Here is an 11,107-nt window from a genome sequence, read left to right on the forward strand (position 1 = left end):
GTTGGTTGGCCATAGTCTGGTGGTTTTGATGTCTGCACACTGGCATGAATTGTGATCCTTTGAATTGTTACCTAGTCTCTACCTTTGAACCTGTAGAGATTCTAGTTTAGTGAATGAATTGGTCTTGTATGCTATTGCAGGTATTTTTCAAGGATTTCGGCATAAGAAAATTTAGAAGATTGAACAGAGAGAAAAGAATTTCTATACTGAATGTGTTTCTGGATGCATATTGAGTTGTGATAATGTAGTACTAGACCTCCTCAGAAAGGTCCAGGGCAGTAGGACTGGTTGTATTGATTACTGATCTCAGGTTGCCTTTACTCAGACTCAGGTGCATCAGAGTGAAATGGACCGTGGCCATATTTAATGTCATATTTTCACGTTTTGGGGAGTGGGGGTTTTGAGACAGGGTTTTTCTGTAACTTTGGAGCCTGTCCCGGTGTCCTGGAACTCGCCATATAGACCAGACTGGCTTTGAACTCAGAAGAGTTTTCCTTTTTGAGACAGAGTTTTTCTGGATGTCCTGAAACTCACTCTGTAGAACAGACTGACCTGGAACTCAGAGTTCCGCCTGCCTCTGCCTCCTAAATGCTGGGGTGAAAGGCATGCTCCACAACTGCCTGTTTTAATTTTTTAAAAATACCCTTTCCCATACTTAAATTATTGACTAGTTTTCTGTTTCTGAGTTAGGCTTATTTTCTGTCTTTTTTGTTTTAGTTAATCCCCAACCCCCCAGCCCCAGGGTGTGTGGCCATTTTGGGTGGCAGTATGCTGTTTGTTCTTCCATTCCCCATCCTGTTCTCATGAAGTTCCGCTGCTTTCTGCCTGTTCATGTTCAAGTTATCCATTAAGCACCTTTCCCCTTTTATCCCCATCTTCCAAAGCTGCTTTGCAAAGGTCATGACTAAATTTGCTTGCTCACTGAGTATGGGATTATGTGAAGCCACCAGTGGGTGAGAAAAATGTGATGAGGGCATTGGATCCTGTGAAGAATGTTCTTTTGTACTTGTTTGCAGCTGATTGTCACAAAGCCTTTTCTCCTAAGGTCAGTTCTAGGGAGTTTAAACAGCTCTGGCTAATGGCACCCAATAAAACAAAACAAAACAAAACTTTTGCCGTTCCTGTTTTTTGCTTTTGTTTTTGTTGCTGTTTTTTTTCTTTTGGGGTGAGGTGGGGGTGGGGGTGGGGTCAACTTTCATGTTTACATGGCATTTTGGGTGGTGGGAGGCTAGAGGGATCATTTATCCCAGTGCCTCCTAGGTTTCTGGCCGGCTCGTTTCTGGGCCATTATACCGTAATTGAAGCTGGGTCTACGGACTGTTTTAGAGTTTTTCAACTACCTAGTTTTAATTCCTGGGTAGCTATGGGACTCAGGAGGGCCAAAGTTGAAATTGCCCAAGGCTGAGGTTGATTTTTAAGTAGGGGCGGGTGCTCGGCTATTTATTGCGTGTGGTTTGTGTAGACTGGACGGAGGTCTGTGTAAACTGCGAGGTGTAGTGGCGTTCAGTTGGACGGTGCGAAATCTTGGAATAGAAAACTGAATACAGTCAGAGCGTGCACGTGGAATGTGAAAGCTTAACAAAGTTAGGGCCATGAAGCCACTGACTGCCACACAGACTATCGCTTGGTTTGCCTAATGGCGGGCCACACTTCGAAGAAACCCACGTTTGTGGCTCCTCCCTCACATGGACCTCCTGCCCAATCAGTGGCTTCGCTTTCACTAGGCTGGGTACTCATTGGCTTCCGTATAAAAGCTCCGGATTACTGACGTTTCCACCTCTTCCTGGCCTCTCAGGTAATTGGCGTTCGCGGTAACCAATCAGGAAGAGGATCTCCGGGAACGCCAGCCTTTTACTTTACCGAACGTCCAATCCGGTGGTAGGTTCACTCCCCCTTTCTACCCAGAGTCACTGCTGTGGCCGCCGCCATTTTAGCATTTTGTCAGAACCGTCCGCGCTGCGAGGAGGAGGATCTGCAGATTTCCATGTGGTGAGAGACTCCAAATCCTTCTTCTGTGTTCTTTATTAAAACTTCCCTGACTCCCTTGGACGTCAGGGCTGTCCTAGTGGGGTCGCGGCCTGCGTACCCGTCACTGAGAGCCGACCTCGGTCCTCGACTTTGTGCGGTAAGCCTGAAGCAGCCCTCCCTCAAGTCCCCACCCCGCAGTCCCTGGAATACCTTCCTTTTGTCCCCTTTATCCTCTGCTTTGTTCATTTTCCTGTTTGGGGGTTTATGCCTAGTTAACTCTTAGATTTAGAAATGAGACTTTCTCATGCCCCCGGGCCTTGTTTCCTCGTTAAACAATATATAGCACCCATCTTTGACCAGGCAGTTTTTCTTTTTTTTTTTTCCCCCCTTCTCTTTTTTCTTTCTGTTGAGCTTTTCTGTGTATCAGCCCTAGCTGTCCTGGAACTCTGTAAACCAGGCTGGCCTCGAACCCAGAGAGATTGATTCACTTGCCTCTGTCTCCCAAGTGCTAGGATTAAAGGCGTGCACCACCACTGCTCGGCCAGTTTTTTTTTTTGTAGGAGCTACATAGTAAAGATGTGCGCTGCGGCATCCCCCCAACCCCCCCAAAAAAAAGGATCTCTCCTCGGGAACTTTCTGTATTTCCCATACTTATTATCTGGTTGATTCCAGTGTTCGCTATTCCAAAGGAAACTCCTAAACCCAGCTACTGCAAGGCCCACGTTTCCGGAAATGATTGCTAAGAGAGGAAGCCCTAATTAGCAAGTCTAGTAGTGAGAATCTTTATTTTCTTTTCTTTGTTGTTGGTTTTTTTTTAAGTTTTTTTAGTTTTTTGGGACAAGGTTTTTCTGTAGCTTTGGATCCATCTTGGAACTCGCTCTGTAGACCAGGCTGGCCTAGAACTCAGAGATCCACTTGTGCTCCTGAGTGCTGGGCTTAGGGTGTATGCCACCACTGCTCAGCTTAAAATCTTGTTTTCTAGTGGCTATCACAGTGGACTGAAATGCTCAGTATATGTAGCTTTTAATTTATTCTCAAAACTTCCAGCCCTGTTTTTCCTTTGTCTGGGGCAAAGGGTCTACTCAGTGGCAGAGCACTGGCCTGTAATGTATGTCACTGTAGGTTTGATGCCCAACACCACAAAATTCCCTTTGTCTACAAAAGACTGCCTTGTTAGAGACCTCTTTAATAGAAGTTCTTGTGGGCCGTAAAGCAGGCTCTCTTGTTGAACTCCCTTGTTGGTTATTGTTTGGAGATGTGACAGGGCACACCCAAAAGATAAAATTTTGGAACTATATGTTAGAGTGAAAGGAGGTGATAGTAGGGGTTGATTTTATCTGTTTGTTTATTTTTTAATAGTTGCTATGGATTTAGGTCTATCCTTAACTTTGTCTTTCTACTTGCAGGCTGTGTGGAGATGGTGAAGCTGTTCATTGGAAATCTTCCCCGGGAGGCTACAGAGCAAGAGATCCGCTCACTCTTCCAGCAGTATGGGAAGGTGCTGGAATGTGACATCATTAAGAACTATGGCTTTGTGCACATAGAGGACAAGACAGCTGCTGAGGATGCCATACGCAACCTGCACCGTTACAAGCTGCACGGAGTGAACATCAATGTGGAAGCCAGCAAGAATAAGAGCAAAGCTTCAACCAAGTTACATGTGGGCAACATCAGTCCCACTTGTACCAACCAAGAGCTTCGGGCCAAGTTTGAGGAGTATGGCCCAGTCATTGAATGTGACATCGTGAAAGATTATGCCTTTGTACACATGGAGCGGGCAGAGGATGCAGTGGAGGCCATCAGGGGCCTTGACAACACAGAGTTTCAAGGTGAACCACTCTCTTTGGTGATTGACAGCTCAACACAAGGCTATTAGGAAGGAAGAAATTGGATGATTAGAGAGAAAGGGTTTGGGATAGAAAACTTTTTGCTGGCTGATAAGGATGGGTGATGCATTTCTTCAGCAAAAATTATGTTTATTCATTTATTTTGTATCTGTTCCTGTGCACTGCAGCATGCATATGGAGATCAGAAGACAGTTTGGGGGAATCTGTTCTCTCCTTGAATTTAGGTGGCCAGGCCTAACAAGTCAGGTGACAAGGGCTTCTTTACTCCCTAAGTTACATCCACTGACCCTCAACCTTTTTTTATGAAATGCTCAGGAACAGTGCAGGAAATAAGTAATGAGTTTTATAAAATGGAGAATGGTGATTTGGAAGCGGAAATATAGTTCGTTTTCATTTGTGGTGTTTAAGACTTTTGAGCCTGTTGTGAAATCCTTTCTCTCCCTGGTGGTGGTGGCGGCAGTGGTTGCAGCGCAAGCCTTTAATCCCAACACTTGGGAGGCAGAGGCAGGTGGATCTCTGAGTTAGAGGCCAGCCTGGTCTACAGAGTGAGTTCCAAGACAGCCAGGACTGTTAGAGAAACCTTGTCTCAAGAAAACAAACAATATCATTTCTCTGAAGACTTTTTCTTCTTTTTAACTCTGATTTTTATTGGATCAACACAACGTCACATTGAATGCACTTGATAGAGGAAAATCCAGAGAAAGAAAGCAGCAGGGACAGAATTTGGGTTAAACTTCCCCTCTTGTTTCAGTTCTTTCAGTAAAAATGACAAACTTTTGAAAGGTTGTGGCTCTAGTTAATTTTGCTTTACGTCTGTGCCAAGGAGTCACATTTGAACATCACTTAGGAGACTGATTTTAAGAATCAAGAGAGGAAGCGTTAAGATTTGGAGCAGTAATGGCATGTCCTCTGGTTGGTTTCATGTGCATGCAGGGGTAGATTGGTTTAGACATTTTGGGGGATAGTTTGGGGTTACCATAAAGCCTTGGTGGCTGAATTGTTTTTGTGCCTGGAGGATGTTGATGTGGTTTATCAATTGATTTGGAAGGTATTTAGTTTTATTTTAAGATCTAAACTCTTTTGTCAAGAGTAGCACTTAAAAGACTGAATTGTTAGCTGAACTTTGAACTCCTCTCATGCTTTTAGGTTCCAAGAGTCAGAAACAGTTTCTTTTAAGGATCTGACAAACTTCCAGATTACAGCATAGTCCTGGAACTCATAGCTATATTTCTTAGGGGGAAAATAAAAGAAAAAAATACAGGGATTTTGAAATATTTATGTGCGATCTACAGAAGACAGAAAGAGGGTGTCAGATCCCTTGGGACTGGAACCAGGTGGTTGTCAGCCATATGGTGATTAGGAAGTGCTCTTAACTGCCGAGCCATCCCACCAGACCCATAACTCAGGTTTTCTTATTTTTATGTTTGTTTATGCTTTGATGTGAAGATTGCAGACCCCCTGGAACTGGAGTTACAGGACAGTTGTGAGCTACCATGTGGGTGCTGGGAATTGAGCCAGTGTCCTCTGGAACAGCAGCCAGTGCTCTTAACCTATGAGCCATCTTTCTGCCTCCCCTTTAAATATTTAACTTTATATGTGTTGTTTGAGTGTGGTGTGTGTATGTCTACAACATGTGTGCAGATTCCCCCCCCCCCCCCCAGAACTGTATTTCAAACCTGGGCTCTGACTATATTAACACTAAGCAGTGGCTGGTTCTTTTCTTCATTACTAACTTTTGTGGAACAGTGCTTTATTGTCATCTTTGGGTTTTCCCCCCCTTAAATTGAACCTTTCTAGAGTCTGATGACACCCCCCCCCATGTGACAAGTGCCCTGTGTCATGGGCATTGCTTTGCATTATTAAAAATGTCACAGGTCTCTCAGGTCTAGTTTGCTTTTCTTTTTTAATTGGGAAGCTGAGAGATATTTTGTCAACAACTTAATTGGAAGCAAAGACTGCTTTTGTGGAAGGTTCTGGTATGAGACCTGATATTTGGAGGCTTTCTAGCACTTTAATCGCAAAGAGATGGTGTCTTCTGGTGGCAGTTACATGTGTAAGGGGAGGACAGTGTGGTCTGTTTGAGGGCAAGTGTTCTTATAACTGGGTATCTGAAACTCGGGCTCTGATGCTAGCCCATGTTTAGTCAATTTTACACTATTTCTCTTAATGTCATGGTCTTTCAAAATGTGGTGCTAGAGATAGAGTCCAGGGCTTTTCACATGCTAGTAAGCTGAGCAACAGCTGGAGACCATCTCTTCTCTCCTTTCTTCATTATGTTACCTAGGTTGGCCTTAAACTTAGGTTGGTTTTAAGCCATTTTTCTGTCTCCAACCTCTTCTAGGTGTGTGTCCCTCCAAGTCCCCAGCCTTACTGTTTTATTCCTTCCTTCCTTCCCTCCCTCCCTTGCTCTCTCCCTCTCTTCCTCCCTTTCTCCTCCCCTCCTTCCCTCCCTCCCTTCCTCCCCGTGTGTGCGTACACACACACAGTTTTTCTATACAGGACTTCTCTGTGTAACAGCAGCTCTGATTGTCCTGGAGCTTGCTCTGTAGACCATGCTGGCCTCAAACTCACAGAGATCCACCTGCCTCTGTCTTCTGAGTGCTGGGATTATATCATGTTTGCCTTTGTTTCATTTCTTAATTGATCAGAGTTCTTTATATGTTGAGTAACTGACTAGTCCTTTCCCTTTCAGTTTATTACAATTGGGTACTTTTTGTTTTGTTTTGTTTTTGTTTTTGCTTGCTTGCTTGCTTGAAAAAACTGTCTTTAGATTTAAAAGGTTTAGTTCCCTTTTTGGACACCAGAATCAACAAATGCATAGATCAAGGCATTTATCAGTGAATAATTCTATGTCTTAAATGTGTTTGCATATTTCTGGGCTGTATTTTTTTTCCCCTAATTTGTTATGTTCTAAAGTTTCCCCATCCCCATCCTGGGCAAATTTCGGTGTTGTCCATTATGGCCTGTAAATATCTAATCACCTATCTTTGTTCTTTTGATATCTGCAGTCTAGATTTATTAGTGGGAGAAACCATTTTTCTAGTGACTTTCTGAAAAATTATTTTTGCCTTTTTTTTTTTTTAAAAATGTTTGCCTGCATGTATTTATGTGCACCAAGTGTGCTTGGCACCTTGGAGGCCAGAAAAGGGGATCAGATCCCCTGGAAACTGGAGTTAGAGGTAATTGTGATCATCCATGGAAATGTTGGGAATAGAACCGGACTTCTCTGGAAGAGCAACCAGTGATCTTAGCACTGTGCCATTCTTCCAGCTTCCTCTTCTGTTACTGTTACAACATATGTGTTGAGGTGCATTGGAGTCATTACACTGTGAAGATTTTGCTGGATTTAGATCCCTTTTGAATTCATTTGCCAGTAAATTTGTTGACATAGGTAGAAATTTCTTAGGTGAATAAATTGAGAATTTAGTTTTAACCTTTATTCTAAAAGTTGCCTCTTTTCTTTTATTAGGGCTTTGAGAACTATTTCATTTTCAAAATACCAATTGTGTTTTTCAAAGAAAGGTTGTGTTTGAAGCATGTTCTTAGAATTTCAAAATCTTACTTGATTTTTGAAACAGGCTGTATGTAACTTACCCTCTGGCCTCATTCTTCAAAGTGCTAGGATTAAGGTGTGTGCCATCATGCTCAGCTTTTTTCATCTTCTCACTGTAATTCCTCTACCCTGAGCAGTTTGTTTCACTAGCATTGTTGATTACTCTTTGTACCTTTCTTACTTTCTTATTAAAATGCACTTACTGTGTGTATATGTGTTGACAGCTTGCCCAATTTTCTTTTGGCCTTCTGATTAGAGAGTCAGATTGTGGATAAATCCCTATTAGAATGATTATTAAATGAGAAAGAACAATTTAAAGAGAAGACTTTCATCTTGTGTTTCCATATTTCCTTAATTCATGGCTATTCCAAAGATCTAGCTTTGAAACTTGGCATCTAGGCTTAGCTTTGGAACAAGTCCTAATCATTCTTAAGTGATGGTAACTTTGGAATCTCTTTGATTTGGGGTATGTATGCATAAAATTGATTCAACATTTTTTCCCTGCTTAATCTTGATATAAAAGATGGGAATGTCAGATTTTTGAAACATTCTAGAGTTTCTTATGTATTGGGCCATTGGGGTAGCTATTTGTGCAGTTACTTGGCAGTGGGTGAAATCTCTTTTGAGCAAGAGTAGAATTCTTAAACAGTAAGCTGGTGTTGATAACTATTTCTTCTTCTTCTGGTTATCCTTTGCTTGAAATCAGGTCATTTATGCTGAATCTGTATGTTGGGCTTCCCCATCCCCCATAGAAAGGCATTTTGACAATTTTGACAACACATCCAGAGTTGTTTAAGTAAAACCATTGCTATGACCAGAGGCTGGGGTAGGGGCTTGGGCTATTACTTCGTGATAGCAACCCTTCTTGCGTCTGTTTCTTCAAGGCAAACGAATGCACGTGCAGTTGTCCACCAGCCGACTTAGGACTGCGCCCGGGATGGGAGACCAGAGCGGCTGCTATCGGTGCGGGAAAGAGGGGCACTGGTCCAAAGAGTGTCCAATAGATCGTTCGGGCCGCGTGGCAGACTTGACTGAGCAATATAATGAGCAATATGGAGCAGTGCGTACGCCTTACACCATGAGTTATGGGGATTCATTGTATTACAACAACACGTACGGAGCGCTCGATGCCTACTACAAGCGCTGCCGTGCTGCCCGCTCCTATGAGGCAGTGGCAGCTGCAGCTGCGTCTGCATATAACTATGCAGAGCAGACTCTGTCCCAGCTGCCACAAGTCCAGAACACAGCCATGGCCAGTCACCTCACCTCCACCTCTCTCGATCCCTACAATAGACATCTGTTGCCACCTTCAGGAGCTGCTGCTGCAGCAGCGGCTGCTGCTTGTACTGCAGCTTCTACTTCATATTACGGGCGGGATCGGAGCCCCCTGCGTTGCGCTACAGGCCCAGTCCCCACTGTTGGAGAGGGCTACGGTTACGGGCATGACAGTGAGTTATCCCAAGCTTCAGCAGCCATGCGGAATTCCCTGTACGACATGGCCCGGTATGAGCGGGAGCAGTATGCGGATCGGGCGCGGTACTCAGCCTTTTAAAGTTTGAGGTGAGCGTGGGGGGGGTGTCCCCTGTTGGTTTTTGCCATCCCTCCTGTGGCCTCAAAGGGCTCCAGTTAGGCTGCTCTGCTTGCTAGTATGAGGTTACTAGCATAGTTCAGTTTACAGACAAGTTCTTAAATGTTTAAGTTTGAAGTAAACATCCTTTGCTCTTTTGTCTATTTTTCCAGGGCTTCTAATAGTGGGAGTCATTCTCAATGTATTGAAACAACAAACAATGGTGTACTGTTAAATCTTGGGTCAAACCTGTGCTGTAATTGACCTGGGATCCAGATATTGAGACATAGGTGGGCTGCTTCTTAGAGTCTGTTGAATTTCTTAGCTGTGTGGCACTAGTTATTGTTTTTTTCTTTTTTTAGTTTGCTGTATTGCATTATGCTGTGAAAAGGATCTGGATCTGATAGGACCACTAATGATAAAGTTTCTAACTAGTTAACTGATTATTATTGTTCAAATCCTATGAAGATCCACAAAATGACTTCATCTTAATCTTGAAGATTGTTTCTCATATTCTCAAAGGTCTCTTTGTCTTAGGCATTTAAAGAACTTAATTAGTTATAAATTAAAGCAGAAATAGTTGAAAACATTTCTCAGAGTAAGGAAGTCTGGCATGAGCTTCAAAGTCTAACTTAGCTACTTAGTCCAGCTTCATGACCTTAAGAGTCCACTTTTGTTATCTTTTACCTCTATTGTGTTGTAGCCTCTTATTCAGTTTTTTTATTTTTGACCCTGGGTTTGACATGTTTCACTTAGGGCGATACAGCAGTATACGTTTACATGTATACTTGTGTATTTCTTGGTAATGTTGAAATCTAGTCTTAGGAACTTTACCATGACCACCACATCACTTCCTCATCTTCCCATTAGTTAAGGACATTTAATACTCAACAACTTTACCCGAGTCCATTTGACCATGACAGTCTCAGAATGTAGCCTAAGGGGACCTTGAACTGTGGCAGTTTGTGCTTCAGTCCTGAGTGCTGAGATAGGTGTTTACCACCGTGGGGCTTCTGTTTTGAATGCATTCTCTTTTGACGCTTCTTGTCAGCTTTGGGCTCTAGGTTTTTTGAGATTGCTGTTGTACTTTTCAGTTCTTTTAGTTTTGAGGAGCCCTGCTGTGTCCCTGATATTGTTATTGATCCTTAATCTTGTAATACAGACACTTCGTCATCTTTCATAGTAGAGCAGATGGTATGTGACTTGCTTAGGTCCGTTGACTGGTCCAAATGACTGACTGGGTTCATTGACTAGGATTGTGCTAGAAGAAAAACTTGAGTAACTTGATGTAGCTTACACATTTTCCAGTGCCTTCTTTTAAAAGTTGGTTCTATAAACCTTCAAACTTGTTCAGTTGATGCAACTTTTTCCTAGTTCTTGCAGTAATTCTTAGATTGAAACACTGTTGACTTTTTACCCCAGAGGTTAATTGGAACTTTCCCCCTTTTTTTTTTTTGTTTGTTTTTGCTCTCTGAGTTTGTGGAATTACCTTCCCTTCTCTTGAGAATGCTAATGTTAACATTGAAAGTAATAGAATATCTTTGCCTACTGTCATGAAAATTTTGCTATTTAATTTGGAGAAAGGCCTTTACTGGGGGACTGTTTAGCCTTCCCAATGATTCTCTTACCTGCAAGCTGTTCTCATTTTTAGAAATTATGTAGATATTAGGGAAAGATAAACTTGAAAGTGAGTATCAAGGTATGACGTAAGATGTTCTTTGAAGTTTCTAAGTGGAAAAGCCCTTTTGAGCTTTGCTGTAAAGCCCCTGTACTGTGCTCTCTTTCAGGTGGGATGTGTGTGGGCTGAAATTCCGAGCTGCGGTTGTGCATGAGAATACACCCTTCGTGGTACCCCATCTCCGGGACGTTCTCGGCTCTGTGCATTCAGTCCCTCAGGAACCATGGACCTTATTTTACCTTGTTAAGTTCAGACTTTCTTTTCCTGTTCTCTCTCCTGCTCAATTCCCTGTTCTGTTTATTCTTCTGTAGCTTCCCATTCATGTTCTGTTTTCCCAGCATGCCTCCTGTGCAGGAACTGGTAGAGGTTGTGCTGTCTCTTCCCTGCCTCCTGACCTTGCTGAGAATCACTGCTCCAGGTTTTCTTTTTTGGCCCAAAGGCTAGTCCTAGAGATTTGGATCACTTTCCAGTGAAATAAATGGTTTTTCAAATTA

General features: G+C 42.8%; 1 protein-coding gene across 2 annotated transcripts; it reads left to right on the plus strand.

The window, feature by feature from the left end:
* The first annotated feature begins 1,813 nt into the window (after window positions 1-1,813).
* LOC125415730 (RNA-binding protein 4) lies at window positions 1,814-11,107 on the plus strand. Of its 2 annotated transcripts, XM_048458213.3 has the most exons (4): window positions 1,814-2,125; window positions 3,375-3,797; window positions 8,253-8,928; window positions 10,723-11,107. In XM_048458213.3, the coding sequence occupies exons 2-3, from the start codon at window positions 3,386-3,388 to the stop codon at window positions 8,918-8,920; spliced, it is 1,080 nt and encodes a 359-aa protein (XP_048314170.2). In that variant the 5' UTR covers window positions 1,814-2,125; window positions 3,375-3,385; the 3' UTR covers window positions 8,921-8,928; window positions 10,723-11,107. The 2 variants fall into 2 exon arrangements, with proteins under 2 accessions (XP_048314170.2, XP_085549622.1); XM_085693496.2 differs by lacking the exon at window positions 8,253-8,928.

Source organism: Myodes glareolus, chromosome 7, assembly GCF_982192425.1.
Source record: "Myodes glareolus chromosome 7, mMyoGla1.1, whole genome shotgun sequence".
NCBI lineage: Eukaryota > Metazoa > Chordata > Mammalia > Rodentia > Cricetidae > Myodes > Myodes glareolus.